The sequence below is a fragment of the Marmota marmota genome, unplaced genomic scaffold (assembly GCF_001458135.2).
Source record: "Marmota marmota marmota unplaced genomic scaffold, marMar, whole genome shotgun sequence".
Lineage (NCBI taxonomy): Eukaryota > Metazoa > Chordata > Mammalia > Rodentia > Sciuridae > Marmota > Marmota marmota.
The window spans coordinates 11569072-11586610 of record NW_026000205.1 but is presented as its reverse complement, the minus strand read 5'-3'; the positions used below and the strand labels follow the sequence as shown (position 1 = coordinate 11586610).

Sequence of the window (17539 nt, the reverse complement as noted above, 5' to 3'; positions counted from 1 at the left end):
ACTCCCCTTCCCCTCCTGCTAATGTCAAGGCTATAACCTATGAGTACCCCAGGAGAGTGGAAATGGCAAATAACACCCCCTTTCCTGGACAGTCCCATATCCCATATCCGCCAACAACTTGTCCTTGGAGAACTTGGGTCCTACTGGTGGCAATACTGCCCAGGTCCCTGAGTTGCTCAACTCAGCTTCCTGAAGGAAGCCCCAAGGGCAGCGGGAGGACCCTGCAGTCCATTCAGTCTGTTCAGAGCCAAGCCCGATGCCAGGTCTTTGCCCTTCTGCAAATGGCGTATGGGGAGGAGTATGGAGAGGCTGGAAACTGTCACAGACCTCCTAAGTGTAAAGGATTAGTACTATTTTATTAGTATTGGTACTGAGAGAGTGAAGCCCTCTCCCACCTCTCTGATAAATACCTGGTAGATGGGAAACCTGACTTTGCTAATTAAACTGAATGACACCCCACCCACCCACCCACCTCCCATACAGCTCCCTGCTCTTCTCTCACTTCCTGAGGCCGTTCTCCTGGGGGTCTTCCGGAGGTTAGAAGATCTGAAACAGCAGTATTCAATCCTCAGGGGGCCTCAAAGGGAATCTCCAGGGCCTAATAAAATGCAGGTTCCCCTGAGTTCCTCATTCAACAGGTGAAGCTAGAGCCAGAGAATTTGTATTTCTCACAAGGTCACCCAGGAAGTGTCAGGGCGGCTGGCCCTAAGGCCACAACTTGAGGACCTTTGATGTGAAACTGCCAGGCTTGACTAAAAGACAAGTAAGTGCCTATGGGTTGGATGAAGTCCCAGCCCCCACTCCAGAGAACATTAAGGAAGGACAGTGACTGAGAGGGACACTCTACCTGGAGATGAGTTTTCCTTGTTCTGCGTGACATTTTAGATAAAATTGCACTAATAACTACAAATTAGAGCACTTAAAAAAATTATACTCTTATATGCTGAACCGTGCCCTCTCCCCCCAATTCATATGTTGAAGTCTTAAACCCTGGGCATCTCAGAATGTGACCTCAGTGGAAGGTAGTCTTGACTGAGGTAATTAAGTTAAAATGAAATCATTATGGTGGGTCCTGACCCAATCATCCTGGTCGAAAGGGAAAATTTGGACAGATATAGGTAGAACACCATGTGAACATGAAGACAGCCATCTACAAACCAAGGAGAGAGACCCGGAACAGACCGTTCCCTTGTGACCCTCACAAGGAACTATCCTGCTGGGTGTGGTGGCACGTGCTTGTAATCCTGGTGGCTGGGGAGGATCGAGAGTTCAAAGCCAGCCTCAACAACTTATCAAGGCCCTAAACAACTCAGTGAGACCCTGTCTCTAAATAAAATATAAAAAAGTCTCAGTGGTTAAACACCCCTGGGTTCAATCCCCAGTACCAAACCAAAAAACTATATTCGTATATCTAGGAACCATCCTGGCTAACGCCTTGATTTTGGAATTCAAGTATCCAAAACTGTGAGACAATACACTCTTTTTTTTTTTTTAACCACTCAGTTTGTGGTGTTTTGTTACAGCAGCCCTAGCAAACTAATACACCTGCTTTCTCTCAAAACATCAGCTGATTTAGCAGTTGGATCTGCCTGGCAGCTGGCCCCTTTGGAGAGGACACATGCTCTCTGGTTCCATGGCCCCCTCACCCAGCCTGTCACTCACTCTCACACCACCGGCCTCACTCCTGCGTTGCTGAGGGCAATGGCAGATCTTGGCAATAATTAGCAGGATCCTTGTGTGATACCCATGTCTGTGCGTCCTTTCCCTAGAAGCAGCCTTCATTTCATGCCCAGAGAGTCCCCAACTGCAACCCTAGAGGGGTTGGTATAGATGGATGGTGGTGACACATGAGTACCCCAGCATCTCTGTGTCCTCCCCCAAAGCCCAGGCACCAGGCCCTTCTCTTCTCCAGGACCCAGGCGTTCAAGCCCCACCCCACTTTCAATGGGCTATTGTCCCAGACTGGGAAAGGCACGGGCAGAGTCTGACATCATGAAGCCTGAGGTGGGGGTGGGACTCCCCCTCCCCCAGCCTTCCCTGACTCCTCTCTCTGCTCTGGGTCTGAGGGATTTCCCCGCCCCTCACCCCCACCCCCACCCCGGGTTCTCCCGTGGGAGAGAGGACCCTCCCCGCACCTCCCCAGAGCTCAGGCCACCACAGTGCAGCTGACCTACTTGTATCAAACCTCCGCTGCTCTTAATCAGACTTGTAAAGGTCACCACCCAGGGCAGGGCCCCGGGGGCTTCAGGACCACTGTGGAACCTGCACACAGAGGGACTTCATGCCCAGTCCTCCTGGCACCACACACTGTTCTAAGGACACAGGGTGCAAAAGGCCGCTGAGATCCTGCCCTGGGAGGTCGAGGCTGGCCCAGTAAGCAGAGGATGAGCCACAGCTCTAGCTCCAGGTGCCTGAGTCCCATGGGAGGAAAGGACCGAATTTAAACGGAGGGGCAGGTAAGGAAGGCCTCGGAGAAGTGGTGTCCATGCCATGCTCCGTGCTCAGGATGAGTGGGCTGTGGCCAGGGGCGGCGTGGGCAGCGGGGTGAGATGGTGACCTCTTTCCAGGAAGGAGGAGCGACACTGGCGATGGCCCTGAGTCCGAAGGGGTCACGGGGTATTCGAGGAATGTGTTCGGTCACCCACTGTCCGTTCATCAATAAGAAGGGACACACTCAGAATAATGTAAAGAGGGCGTGTCCCCATGCCAAGAGGCGGGTCACACCTAAGGTCATTTGCACAGCAAGAGCCAAAAGAGAATAGAGCCGGAGGACGGAGGATGGAGGGGAAGTGACGGAGACAAGGCAGAGGTGACACTGAAGCTGAGGGTGGGAAGGACCTGACTCCTCTTCCTCCTGCCCACTCTGGCTTCTGCTGGCCTCTTGGTACCGATGTCACACCTAACGTTGCCACAGCTCCCTGAGGACAATGCCTCTGTTCCTCAGCTTGGGACTTCCATAGAGAAGAGACCGTCCCCCAGCAGGGACTCAGAATTGGGGTACACGGTGATGAAGGAGGGGGCAGCAGTGAGGCAGCCCCCCACCCCTTCAGGAAGGAGCTAGAAGAACCCAGGCGTCAGGCCGCCCAGTCCCAGCCCTAGTGACAAGGGCCCCTTTGTGCCCCCCTCCCTCGGGGGCAGGGAGGAGCTGGGCCCTGGAGGCAGGCGGCCCCTGGCACCCAGGGGGGAGGGGAGAGGCTGGCCAGTGGGGGCCTAGACCCTGGGAAGCCAGGGGACTGTGAGCTGGGCCGGTGAAGCCGAGGGCGCAGAAGCAGCTTCCAAGTGAGTACCGTGAGGGCCAGGGCACGGGCGGGGCAGAGCACCCTGGGGAGCTGAGAGGACGGGCAGCACCCAGAGCATGTGCAAGGTGAGGTGCTATGGGCGATGGAGGGTCACTGTGAAGGCCACTGATTCAGGCGGGGGCAGTGCTTGGGACTGCTGTGGGAATGTGTTGGGCCCACAGTGGGGACAGTGATGAGGTTTGGGCTGAGACCGAAAAAGAAAGTGCAAGAGACCTTCCTCAGCACCCCTGGTGGCTGGAAGTTCTGCAACAGTGGTTCTCCTGGGGTCCCCAAGCTAGGTGGCCATGGTCTGGGGAGGGCAAAGGACAGAAGGATGCCCAAGTGATCAGACACCTGCATGCGGTCATCTGGTAGTGGGGGAGGACAGCAGGCTGTGAAAGAGCAAGTTCTAATATCTGGCTGCACAGCAGGTGTGTGTGTGTGTGTGTGTGTGTGTGTGTGTGTGAGAGAGAGAGAGAGAGAGAGAGACAGAGAGAGAGAGACAGAGACAGAGACAGAGAGACAGAGAGACTACACCTCGCCTATCAGTCTACATCAGTGTTTCCAACTTTTTTCATTATACCTCACTAAACAACTTTTTACCTGACTTTTTCCTATGTCGATCCCTCCTCTGAAAGTTTAACCTGCAGATGTGCTTGCTGTCTGTCTGTGAATGCATGTGGGTCTTTAGAGATCCATCAGCCATTGTCACAGCCAAGATGGTCTGGTTCCCCGCCTAAGACCAGTGTTCGCATCCCTTGAGAAATGGTCTTCATGTTCATCTCACATATCTGCCCAGGATGTGGCTGGTCCTCACCTGTGCCTGTCTCCTGTACCTTCCTGACACTCTGCCATGGCTATGAGTCTGGGTGGAGCCATCCAGGGCTACACCTCAGCGTGCGCATGCCTGTCCTTGTGTCTTGTGAGCAGAGCCGGGTGTGTGTGTGTGTGTGTGTGTGTGTGTGTACCTGGAGTCCAGGCCCAGGTCTGTCCAGGTGTGGGGGCACAGGAGGGAGGGCAGCCTGGAGAGCTGCAACAGTATGGTGTGATTGGAGGCACCTCAGTGTGGACACAGGGGTCACGGTGCCCACGTCCTCTGGAGTCTGTTGGGTGAGCCTGCTCCTTCTGGCCGTCACATTTCTTACCAGCGCTTGCCTGTGTCTGTGCATGAGTCTGTGTCCGTGGGAAGAGGGCAGCAAAGACTGGGAAAGCAGCCACTTGAAAATCCTGGCTCCAGCCCCCAGGCGACCCACAGAGCAGCCGTGTGCCAGGGGCTCGCTAACCCCTGGACCTGCCTGGCCCCACTCAGAGCCCTGTCAGGAGAGTGTGACTCCTCTCCCCTTCCCACCTACCTCAGGAGCCCCCCAGGACGAGGAACCCGCACCCTGAGGGAACAGGGCTCTTTTGTACTGGGCACTGGCTTCTGGTGAGGGTGGGGACACCAGGGCCGGCCGCGGGGTGGGAGAGGGCGGCAGGAATTCACGCGGCATGTTGGGAATGCTGATGCTGTGAAACCCTGTCATTGATGGGGCCGGGTCCCTGCCTGCCACCCCCAGGCCTCGGAGGTGGGACATCTGCTCCTTCACCCCACTCACCATACCCGCCTGTTCCCCCAGCCCATTCCTTCCCACAGTTCTCCCGCCTCCTCCGTTTGGGGGGAGGTGTAGCCTTAGAGTGGCTTGGAGACTGAGTGGGTGAGTCCCAGCATCTATAGCAGAAGAGGACACATGGGCAGACTTATGACAGGGTTCAACCCGCAGAAAGAAGGGGACAGTGGGTGCTTAGGCCCCCACCCCCTGGCACCTGTGTGACTCTTGTTCCAGGTTGGTGACTGGCAGCTTAAAGTGGAACTACAAGATATCCCCAACTCAGGGAGACTGAGGTAAGGGACAGGTACCAACTTCCCTTTCCTCCTGGCTTGCCTTGCTTCTCCCTTCTCCGTGGCTGGCCCAGCCTCAGCACTGTCCTTGGAGACCCCCAAGCACATAACAGTGCTGAAGATCATTATCAGTGTATCCCTACCACACAGAGACAAGGAACTTGGTGGCTGAGATCACAGATCTGCTGAGTGGCCTTAGGCAAGTTATTTAACCCCTCTGGATCTCAGTTATAAAACGAGCATAATAATTCTTCCCACATTGAAGAGATCAGAGGCGTTAATGTAGCAGAGTGAGGCACAGGCCTGGAACATGACCGTTGTTATATAAGTATTTGTAATTAAAATAACAGCAGCAGCAGCAGCGGCTCCTTCCTGAGGCCTTTCAAGAAGCTCCGCCTGTCACTTCCCTGGCCTCTAACCTGCCCCTCTCCCTCTCCAGCTGTGGCTCGCTCACTTGCCGCCCACAATGATATTCCTCACGGCTCTGCCCCTGTTTTGGATTATGATTTCAGGTAATGTCTGGGGGGGAGAGGGTGCTGGGGATCTTGAGCCTTGGTCTCAGGACCCCCAGGCCATGGCAGGTGATGGGAGCCGGAGGGGGTTATCTGGTAGGAAGTATCCCTCAGCCTCAGCTGTCCTGCCTGCCCGCAGCCTCTCGAGGGGGTCACTGGAGTGCCTGGATGCCCTCGTCCATCTCCGCCTTCGAGGGCACCTGCGTCTCCATCCCCTGCCGCTTTGACTTCCCGGATGAGCTCCGGCCAGCCGTGGTGCACGGAGTCTGGTACTTCAACAGCCCCTACCCCAAGAACTACCCGCCCGTGGTCTTCAAGTCCCGCACCCAAGTTGTCCACGAGAGCTTCCAGGGCCGCAGTCGCCTCCTGGGGGACCTGGGCTTGCGCAACTGCACCCTCCTGCTTAGTACCCTCAGCCCCGAGCTGGGGGGCAAGTACTACTTCCGCGGGGACCTGGGGGGCTACAACCAGTACACCTTCTCAGAGCACAGCGTCCTGGACATCATCAGTGAGTCTCCCAGGGGTCGTGCAGGCACCAGGGGGTTGGGGACAGCGCTGGGCTGGGCAAGAGCGTGGCAGTCCGTCCTCCTAGCATCCTCCTGGGAGGTCTTTGGCAGATGCAGGAGGAATGGGTGGGGGTGCAGACCACATGGATTGCCCACATGACCCAGATGAGCAAAGCAGGACCCTAAATAGACTAGCTGCCCTCGGAGGAAAATGGTTGCTCTTACTCATCTAGAAACATCTGGAAGTAAAGGAAGTGGGGCCCAGGGGTCAGGGGCAACTTCTCTGGATCGCTGCTTTAACTGGGTGGTCTTGGGCATGTTTTTTAACTTCCCTGGGACTTGGTTTGCTCTTCTGTAAAATAGAGATAAGAACAGCACTTGCAGCCAATGAGTGAATAGTTGTCAAGTGCCCCTGGCGGTGCCTGGCACCTGGTACCCTGCTCAGGCTAACAGAATGCAGGGCCACTACTGTCAGGCATTGTGAATTTTCAAGGGAAACCAAACTGTCGATTTTTCAGTGTAAACTCCTAATTCCTAAATATTGGTGCTGATTTAAATATACTTTTAAAAAAAATCCTGGACCTGGGGTGTAGCTAGTTGGTGTGAGACCCTGGGTCCCATCTCTAGCACCATAAAATTAAAAAAAAAAAAAAAATCCTGTAGGCCAAATAAAATGTGGCTAACTCCAGATTTGTCAATCAAAATAGAGCCTAATTTCAGGCAGTGCCACTGCCTAACTTATGGACGGACTTATTACTTAGAGATCTAAGATTCAGATTCCCCAGTAACACAAGGTCTATATGGGGAGCTGGATTATAGCTCTGGTGTAGAAAGAGACCACATCACACACGCCACACAGTGCACATACTATATACACACATGACACACACACAAACTGCACACACCCCACACATACACAACGCACACACACAGGCGGGCAGGTCAATCAAAGCAAGCATGGGGGCAACGCAAGGTTTCTTAGAGAATATACTTAGTGTCAACAGCACTGACGCTGACTGCAGGTGGCAGGGTTTGCAAGCTATGACCTCAGTTTCCTCCTTTGCAAAATGCGCAAAATAATACCGTGAGCTTTTCGCATTGCTGGGGTGATGGGGTGAATTAAGCACCCACGGTGAGTATTCAGAGCACTTTGTTGTTACTTCATTATTATTGCACCCCGATTGGGTCTGTGGAGGGCTTTGGGGTGACCAGGAGGAGGGAAGGTTATGGAGATTTCGGTATCCAGGGGCCCAGGTACCAGGAATGGAGCTGGACAAGGTGGGGAAGGCCCGGAGCCCAATGCTGTCTCTTGGACCCTCCTTTTCTTCACTTGGCCTAGACACCCCCAACATCGTGGTTCCCCCAGAAGTGGTGGCAGGCAAGGAAGTGGAGGTCAGCTGCATGGTGCCCGACAATTGCCCAGAGCTACGCCCAGAAATAAGCTGGCTGGGCCATGAGGGACTCGGGGAGCCGACCGTGCTGGGTCGGCTGCGCGAGGACGAGGGCACCTGGGTGCTGGTGTCGCTGCTACACTTCGTGCCCACCAGGGAGGCCAACGGCCACAGGCTGGGCTGCCAGGCTGCCTTCCCCAACACCACCCTGCAGTTCGAGGGCTACGCCAGCCTGGACGTCAAGTGTGAGCCTGGGTGCGGGCCGGGGGGGCGGGGCCGGGGCGGGGCAGGGCGGGGCCACGGCGGGGCGAGTCCGCAGCCCCCGCCCACCTGCTGACCCGCGGTGGCGGTTCAGACCCCCCGGTGATTGTGGAGATGAACTCTTCAGTGGAGGCCATCGAGGGCTCCCACGTCAGCCTGGTCTGTGGGGCCGACAGCAATCCCCCGCCACTGTTGACCTGGATGCGCGACGGAACGGTGCTCCGCGAAGCCGTGACAGAGATCTTGTACCTGGAGCTGGAGGAGGTGACCCCCGGGGAGGACGGCGTCTATGCCTGCCTGGCAGAGAACGCCTATGGCCAGGACAACCGCACCGTGGAACTCAGCGTCATGTGTGAGTCCCGGCCCTGTGCACCCCAGGCACCCACACACCTCAGCAGGGGACAGATAAGAGCCAAAGTGTTCACTGGGGATCCCTGGGACCTGCCATAAACGTGGTCGAAGTCATGAGCCTGCCGTAAACGTGGAGGGGAGGACTGCAGATCAAGGTGTTCCTTTGTTTTTCCCACAAGTGTCTATCTGGTGTGCTCCTGTTCTGCACCACTCTTATTCCAAGGACAAGACCGGAGGACACCGATTCTGTCCCTGCCACCTAGGAAAGCCCTTTAAATGGTTTCCTGGAGTCAGCCCTTGGCTGATGAGAGCAGATCTGGGCCTCTGTGTGTGTGTGTGTGTGTGTGTGTGTGTGCGTGCTTGGAACGGATCTACCGCTGATCTACACCCCAGCCCAGGAATCTGTGTTTTAATCTGTTACAGTTCCAGGGGGAACCCAGCCCCATTGAGTGCACTGTACACAAGGGGAGCTGTCAGAACTGGTTAGCAGTGAACCAAGCAGAGGCCATTCATTCATTCATTCATTCACAAATATTTATTGAGGCAAAGTGCCCAGGATTGGGGATAATAATGACAGCCACAGCCAATGTTTACTCAGCACTTCCTGAGTGTCTACACGCATGCTCTTCCCCCAGGCATCCCCTGCCCACCTCCTCCTAGTCTCCCCAAGCCTCCTCTAGTCATCCTATTTTAAACTGTGACTACCCTGACTTTTCCTTTGTTTTCCCCCACACTTACCCTATTTTGTAAATATATTTGCTTATAGAGCATTTCCCCATGTGGACATTGTTTAAGCTAGAACAATGCCTGTCACTCAGCAGATTCTCAGTGAATGCAGGATAATCACCCTATGAAGATGGAATTATTATTAAGCCCATTTTCCACATGAAAAAAGCTGCACATAGGTGGGAAGGGGTAGATAGCACCAGGAGCTACAGATAAGCACTCTGGCTGCAGAACCACATTCTTATAAATTTATAAGACAGCCAGGACTGGGGTTACCTGTACCATCCTGAGTGGTTGAATTAGCTTTATGGTGCCATGGTGGAAGTTGACTGGTAGGGGCAGCAGCACTGCCTGGTTTTTGACCATCGGTCCTCTGTCCTGTCCCCTAGATGCACCCTGGAAGCCGACCGTGAATGGGACAATGGTGGCTGTGGAGGGGGAGACAGTCTCCATCCTGTGCTCCACACAGAGCAACCCGGACCCTATTCTCACCATCTTCAAGGAGAAGCAGATCCTAGCCACGGTCATCTATGAGAGCCAGCTGCAGCTGGAGCTGCCCGCAGTCACGCCCGAGGACGATGGGGAGTACTGGTGTGTGGCTGAGAACCAGTATGGCCAGAGAGCCACCGCCTTCAACCTGTCTGTGGAGTGTGAGTACCCCTTCCACACACTGGTAGCCCTCACTCCCTTCACTTGTGATGGGCGGTACAGCCACCTGCCATAAAAGTTGGGGACACCTGGAAGGGACACACACATTTCAGCCAGGGGAAGCTTTGCAGGTCCTCACCAGCAGATGAGAATGGGGGTGTCAAGGAAGCTGAATCCATAGCAAAAAAATAAAAAATAAAAATCTCACCAGATAATACTGTGTTCCCACCTGCCAGCGTGGAACTATGACCAAGGGAGGTTGCAGGGTCCTGGGGCGACTGCCCCTCTACATGAACTAGAACAGAGACTGTGGATCATTCCTATGTACAAGGTGCTGTTGGAAATACGGTCCAAGGACCCACTCATTTCATCTTCCCAGGGAGGTTCTATTACTGTCCCTAGTTTACAGAGAAGGAAACTGGGACCTGGAGACGTTATGCCACTTGCCCAAGGTCACATAGCCAGCAAATGGCAGGATTTGAGATTCAAATCCAGGTGATCTGATTCTACTCTCCTGTACTATCCAGAATGGACCTCATCCTGTGTTACTACATCAGCGTACATGGACTGAGAAGTTGTTTTGTGCTAAGGGCTGAGCGACTCTGTGGGAGGTGGGTCACAGGTTTAGAAGACACCAAGCTTATTAACAGATACAGTGCAGCTTGAGTGGTGAGAGGGATGCTCATTAAAAAAGCTACTGTCTTGGCAATGAAATGCATCGTTCCGTTGCAAACTAGGGCCTCTCCTGACCTCCTCTCTGCAGATAGCACCCTCTGCTCCCGCCTCCCCACCCCAGGCCATCACTGCAGGTTGTAGCAGCCAAGTCACAGTTTCCACTCCCCTTGGGCAAGTAACTCCCTCTGGAGTGTGTCACTTCTGGGTTTCCATTCCCCTGCTTCCTCCTCAGCTTTGCTTGGCCTCTGGCGCAGGTCTCTCCGCACTTCACCTCAGGCTTCAGTGACTCCATCTCTAACGGCCCCCTCCATATGAGTTTGCCAGTGAGACTGGACATGTAAAGCGTTCAGTAGTGTCTGCCCCACAGTCTGTGCTCAGTATTCTGTTTGTGGCAGTAATTAGGACATAGTGGATAGGAACGATCATTAAACGCCATCTCGGGTGGTTAAGCCTTGGTCAGCAGCTCCTCCGTTGACCTATAATCCTGGGCACCCCCCCCATCACTGCCCCCTCTAACTTCCTCATGACTACGGCAGGTGGCTGTACGGTGCTCTTCTTTCTCATATGTGCCATCCTGGGCCCAGTGTCCCCTCTGCTTCAGCACTCTTTCCCCCATGCTACCCCAAATCAGTAGTTCTTATATTTAAGGGCCGGAGAACCCTCTGAGAATCTGGTAGAAGCCTCAGAACAGACACACCCCTCCTGGGTCAGAAGAGGGGGCAGGACACTCTCCTTAAGGGCCTGCCCCGGGCCATGGAACCCAGTTCTTCGCAGGTATTATCTTGCAAAGCAGATACACGTCATCATCATCCCCTTTAATTGAGGAGAAAATGAAAGGTCAGAATTCCCTGCGACCATGTAGCCTTGGCCACAAAGCTAGGAAGGCGGGTGGATGTCTGGGTCTTTAGAGTCCTGACAGCTGGCCTCTGCTCTTAGATCTTTGGCTGCTTCTCCTCCCTCTAGCCCTTGACACAGGAGGACTCACTGAATCTTGTTTTGAAAACAAATGACCAAATTTGGAGCATGAGGCCTTCAACCTACTGGAGGCAGGTGCAGGGCAGCAGTGGCCCCGTCCCCTGCCCTGCCTGCTGAGGTCCTCCTTCTTCACCAAGAACTCTGTAAACTGCTTGCCCCCAGGTCCCTTCTGTCCATGCAGTCAGTGTCCCCATAGGGCATGTAGGAGGCAGTCACCTTTACTGAGTGCTTACAATATGCAGGGGACTGGTCTGAGCAAGGTGCCCATATTGACTGACTTCATTGTCACCACCACACGCGTGGGGAGAGGGGACTGTTCTTCACCGCAGCTTAATAGAAGGAAACTATAAAGTTTTACTGGAGTCCTGGACCTGACAAAGTTGAGCAGACCTAGGACAAAAATCCCAGCTCTGATTTTCTGTTTTGATGCACAATCCCGGGCAAGTGACCTCAGCTTTGCTGAGTCTCAGATCCCTCCTCCGAAAAAGGTATGATCAAGAGTAACAGTACTGCACTACAAGCAAGGCTTAGAGGACTAAGGGATTCGTGTTGAGCCTCCCAGCACCTGATGAATCCTGTGCACTCTATATGTTCGTTTTCAATCTCTTTTCTCATCCACCTTTTACTGGGACACCAGCTTGGGTATTTGTCACGAGTTCCTGCAGCTGAGACCTGGCTCATGTGCTATCTCTGCTAGGATGCTGCTATCTACCTAATCTGAGTAGGACTCTAAGTATTTACAGTGCACTCATGCACCAATCTGCAGAGCCCCGAAGCCCTTTGCAGGTTAAGGACCACAACCCCTGTTTGTACAGAGAAGTCCCTCTGGAAGGCCCAGGGAAGCTGGGTGATGTCACTTAGCCAGTAGATGGCAGAGCTGAGACTCAAGCCAAAGCCATGCCACCCCAAACTCCCCATTCTTTGTTCCCCTTGGGATTTATACATCATGTCAGGGTTTCATAGGTCTTCCAGGTTCCCCGCAAAGCTGCCAAGATACTGAGCACATGCCCTGGACTAAGGTGTTGGCCAGTGTCCCCCATGGTCCAGGGTGGATGCCCCACCATGGGAGTGACAGCTATGCTGTTTGAGCGGAAGGGTTTTGGTAGAGTTCAATCTCCATCATTTTAGATTTATTGTTTTTAATTTTCTCTGGGCTGAGTTGATTGGTCAGTAGTACAACGAGCATACTGCACATTTGTCTAAATGGCATTTTGGGCCTTCTGTATTCACTTGGTAGACTGAGACAAGTATATTGAGATTCTTATTGGAATTGTTCCTGGTGCAATCTATCTGCTCATGTGACTTCCTGGCCCACTCTTTTGTTGCTGGAAATTGAAAATTCATGGGGTCAGTGGACCAAGGGTCTTTGCCTGCATGTAAATGGATTTGGGTCAGAATTAACAGGACCAGTGTTCAGTCCAGAGTAAGCAGAGGAAAGTACCAATTTTTCAAGGGGGATAAAGAACATGGTTTAAAAAGCAACATTCAATGTTCTCATATAATTTCATATTTTGAAAAATGAAACAATAAAAATTCCAATACAATATTTGTAATCAAATGGTAGCAAAGAAAAGCTCAACCAAATGACTTGGGATGGATTTGGTATTTGGTGCTGGTGGCAATGGGGAGCCCAATGAGAGGGGAGCAGGGGGATTCTGGGGGAGGAAACAGGTAGGAGTCATGTGATGGTTGGACTGAAAGCAGGCTGGAAGCCAGGAAGAAGACAGGAGACTGGATCTGTGTGCAGGATTCTGGGGGCCGGGAGAATCCAATAGCTCTTCCCTTCTAAATGTCTGAGGGAGACACAGCAAGACCCAGTCTTGGAAATGAGAGAACAACCATTATCAGTATATAACCAGGTGGGGATGAGTGCCTGGAAGAAAACCTGAGCAAGGCAAGGGGTGAGCGATGAGTGTAGTTTCCATGGTGGGTCAGAGAAGGAGCTGCCTCCTTCCTATGGAGGGAGGAGATGGGCAGGTCTCCTAGGGGAGCGTTCCAGGTGGAAGGAGGAACCACAGACCTGGGGGTGGGAAGGTGCTCCATGGGTCTGAGAAACAGTAAGAAGGCCACTGTGACTTGCAAGGGAAGGGACCAAGGTAGAAAGGAAGGAGCCAGGGCAGGAGAGAGAGGGAGTGGCCAGGTCCCTGGGGTTTTGTAGACCAAATAATTGAGATTAAAAAAAAAAAAAAAAATTATTGTGGGGGTTTTTTGGCACTGGGAATTGAACTCAGGGGCACTCAGCTACTGAGCCACATCCTCAGCCCTGTTTTGTATTTTATTTAGAGACAGGGTCTCACTGAGTTGCTTAGCCCCTCGCTTTTGCTGAGGCTGGCTTTGAACTTCCAAATCCTCCTGCCTCAGCCTCCCAGGCCACTGGGATTACAGGTGTGCACCCGGCCTGAATTGAGGTTTTATTCTAAGTGATCCAGGTAGCAGCTGGAAGAGGGCTTTGAGCAGGGAGTGCTCGGTTTATGTTTTATAAGGTGAACAAAGTTAGAGATGGTGCAAGCAGGGAAGTGCAGTTCATCCCTGTGACATGATATCTTGGTCTGGCCCATTTTGAGGTTGGAGTTGCCCCCAAAGCAGTGGCAGGAGGACATCCTAAACCCTCCAGAGTTGGGGCCAATGCGGTTCTAAAGGAAGAAGTTCTGAAGGCCAGGGTGGTCGGTCCAAAGCATTTAGTAGAGAAACTCTCACACAGATGGGGGGGGGGGGCATGTCCTTGCCAAAGACAGCTAGAGAAAGGGACATTCTTCCTAGGGATCTCTGTCATGAGGGTGTTGGAATGTGGTGTTTATAAGAGGGTTGAAGGAACTCGGCTCAGGGCCGGGGCTGAATTGTTTTTCAGGGTTTTGAGGAACGACCTAAACATCTTTATCAGTGCCTGGGAATGTTCAAGGCCCTGGCCTAGGTTCAACTCTGCAGGGAAAACCTGCAGCTGGCCGGATCACACAGGGGTCAAGGCGCTCCGTGTTTCTTGGTCAAGACAGAGAAAAAGAGCAGGGAGAGCCGGGGATCCCACACACAGCTACCGCCCCTACCCGTGGCCACCCTGGCCCTGCCCTCGGCCAAGGAGGCCTTTGAGGCCCAGCCCTGGGCGGGCTCCAGCCCACTCCGTCTTGGTCTTGACCCTGCAGTTGCCCCCATGATTCTCCTGGAGTCGCACTGTGCCGCGGCCCGTGACACGGTGCAGTGCCTGTGCGTGGTAAAGTCCAACCCAGAGCCGTCTGTGGCCTTTGAGCTGCCATCGCGCAACGTGACCGTGAACGAGACGGAGCGGGAATTCGTGTACTCAGAGCGCAGTGGCCTGCTGCTCACCAGCATCCTCACACTGCGGGGACAGGCCCAGTCCCCGCCCCGGGTCATCTGCACCGCCAGGAACCTCTACGGCACCAAGAGCCTGGAGCTGCCCTTCCAGGGAGCCCGTGAGTGCTGGGGCCTTGGGGTGGGAGCCCCAGGAAGCAGAGGGCCCCTTTTCGATCCAGGCACCCCCCTCTCCACCAAGGCCACTTGGATACGGATCAGTGGTGCAGATTAATAAAGTAGCACAAGCTACTGAGGAGCAGCTGCCCTGAGTCTGCCTGCTCTTCATGAGCCCCTTCCTGAGCCCTCTAGCAATTTCTAAAGGGATCCTGCATAGAGCCGGGAGCCTCACGTCAGCCAGGCATTGCAAGGATGTGTCAATATTTTGACTCTCCCAACCTGTCTTTGGAGACCCCAAGTGTCCTCATTACCACCAGCATCCCTGAGGGCACCTGGGTCTTCTCTGTCTTCAGACCGACTGATGTGGGCCAAGATTGGGCCAGTGGGAGCTGTGGTCGCCTTTGCTATTCTAATTGCCATCGTCTGCTACATCACCCAGACACGCAGGAAGTGAGTGCGGGGGGGCTGATAAGGGGAGGGGGAGGCTCCAGGGGATGGGAGCGGGAGGTGCAGCAGAGGCCGGGTTGGGCAGGAGGGCAGCCCTGCGTGAGTGGGGAGGCAGATTCTGCTCGGGGAGGGAGGACTTCTGCCTTCATGGGTCAGGGCCCAGCCTGGCTGAGCACGTGGATGACACAGGACCTGTCTGCCCAGCTGTGTGCTCAGCCTCCCTGCCTATAGGGACAGTCCCCTGCCGTCCTCCACCAGGGAAGGCGCCCCCAAGGCCGGGAAGGGTGGGCAGCTGTGAATGCAATGAAGAGTATTTGCTCTGGTAACAGAAAGAGAGGGCTGGGAGCCACCGTGGGGTCCCTTGGGCCAAAGTCCTAAGGTGGATGTGGGTGAGGAGAGCTCAGGGAGAGGGCGATCTGGGAGTGCCACGAGGGCTGACATGTCCTGCCCTGCAGAAAGAACGTGACAGAGAGCCCCAGCTTCTCGGCGGGAGACAACCCTCATGTCTTGTACAGCAGCGACTTCCGCATTTCTGGGGCACCGGAGAAGTACGAGGTGAGGGCCAGAGCCCCATGGCTCTAGGCTAGCCAGGGGACCTGGATGTCAGGGACACTGAGGGCCTGAGCAGGGCCCGCGAGGCCAAGGGGCAGGGGGGGAGAGGAAGGAGTCGTGGAGGGCTGGGTTGGCTGGGAGGTGGGGAAGGGCGTGCCAGGCTGAGGCTGTGGGGGGACCACGAGGGACAGGGCTCAAGACAGCCCTTGCCCTGCCTGTGTCTATGACTGCCTTTCCTTCTCCAATAGTCCAGAGAGGTCTCTACCCTGCAATGTCACTAAGAGCCCCAGGAGGTAGGTTCCGGGGCCTCAGTGTGCCTCCCTCTGGGCCCTCCGCGGTCCTGGGGTCGGCTTGCCTGTGTGTCCTCGTCAGGCGTCTAAGGCAGTCTCTGGCTTAGTCTGGCCCTGCCCAGCAGCCTCGTCTACTCTTGCTGTTGCTGCTCCCTCTGTCTGTGGCTGCTGTCCCATGTGTGTCCAGATACCTGGGGGGTGGGGGTACCCGGTGCAAAGCATCATGGGAAGATGAAGTCACACCCACAGGTCCTCCCAGATGGAGGAGGGAGACCACGCCAAATCCAAACGGGGGAGTTTGGAAACTTCTGGAAAGGTGGGATCTGACTGAGTAGACTTCACCAGGAAAGGTGTTCTCGGTGGCAGCATGTGGCCCTGGAGTCCCTGTTGAAGAGAGTTTCCTGGAGGAACAGACTTTGTAGGCCAGGTTCAAGCTCTGCAAAGAGAAGGTTGTGGTGTTAGGGGCATGGGCACCTGCAAAGGTCCCAGAGTGGGACGTGGTGGCTGTGGGGCTCCGCGGGCTGGTGGTCCTTGAGAGAGGAGGCTCGTGCAGGGCTGTGGAGCTGAACTTGGGGACCGGGGAGGTGCCAACACTCTGTCATTTTTGCATCACTTACTGATGCAAAGGAAAAAGAGGGAGAGGACACTGCTAAGGGGTTGTCACCTCCCACAGAGCGAGAGACGCCTGGGATCTGAGAGGAGGCTGCTGGGCCTCCGGGGGGAGCCCCCAGAGCTGGACCTGAGCTATTCCCACTCGGACCTGGGAAAGCGACCCACCAAGGACAGCTACACCCTGACGGAGGAGCTGGCGGAGTATGCGGAAATCCGCGTCAAGTGAGGGGGCCGGGGCAGCCCGTGAGCCAGCCGCCCTCAGGACCCTCAAGGCCCCCACTGGCTGTGGGCTCCCTTCCTCCTGAGAGCTGTGGGGGCTGGGGCAGGAAGGGGCTGGGGCAGGTGACACTGAGGTCCTGGGGGCCTGGCCTCCCTCTCCTTCCCAGCTGCCCCCTCCCTGCCAGCACCCCGCGCCCACATTACAGCTCCCCTCTATCCTCTCTAACCTCATCTGTCTGGAGGGGAGCTCTGTCTGTCCATGTTATTTATTGCTGCCCCCCATCCCCACCCTGCCTGGTCTCCTGTCCCCACACCTGGACCCTGGACCTGTACAAAAGGGACATGAAATAAATGCCCCAACACAAAATGTCTAGGCCCTGATGATTTCTGACGTGTCCTTAGGGATCCTGCCATCCTGCTTCTGGAATGATCTCAGTTGTTCCTCACCCTCTGCTGGGCCCTGGTATGGGCTGAGCCCAGGGAGTCTGTTCTCCTCTCTGGTGGCTGGGGGAGAGGTCTGTTCTGGCTTCTGGGGGATTTCACATGACAATCCTCATTCCTGCTTTGGTGGCAGTCAGGATAACTGACACCCGGGTTCCCATTTGCATGAGGCTCACTGAAAGGAAGGCAGGTCCCTGAAGGGTGCAGGGTCCCATTGACCACAGTCCCCATCGCTCCCTCTTGTCCACACCCAACTGGCTTCACTCATTGACATTATCTTCTGGTCCCTGCAGGTCACATGGGAACCCCAGACCCAGGCAGCTCATGAGCCTGTGTTGGTTTTTCTCCCACCC

General features: G+C 54.8%; 1 protein-coding gene across 7 annotated transcripts; it reads left to right on the top strand.

Moving 5' to 3' along the window:
• Window positions 1–565: 565 nt before the first annotated feature.
• Mag (myelin associated glycoprotein) lies at window positions 566–17108 on the top strand. 7 transcript variants are annotated; one of them, XM_015497152.2, is made up of 13 exons: window positions 566–2456; window positions 2568–3279; window positions 5102–5160; window positions 5597–5669; window positions 5809–6177; window positions 7515–7811; window positions 7922–8179; window positions 9294–9554; window positions 14340–14627; window positions 14979–15075; window positions 15528–15627; window positions 15873–15917; window positions 16164–16634. In XM_015497152.2, the coding sequence occupies exons 4-12, from the start codon at window positions 5624–5626 to the stop codon at window positions 15903–15905; spliced, it is 1749 nt and encodes a 582-aa protein (XP_015352638.1). In that variant the 5' UTR covers window positions 566–2456; window positions 2568–3279; window positions 5102–5160; window positions 5597–5623; the 3' UTR covers window positions 15906–15917; window positions 16164–16634. The 7 variants fall into 7 exon arrangements, with proteins under 7 accessions (XP_015352638.1, XP_015352637.1, XP_048647060.1 ...); XM_015497151.2 differs by having other exon boundaries at window positions 567–2456; window positions 16588–16634; XM_048791104.1 differs by lacking the exon at window positions 15873–15917 and having other exon boundaries at window positions 575–763; window positions 2318–2456; window positions 16588–17108.
• Window positions 17109–17539: the final 431 nt, after the last annotated feature.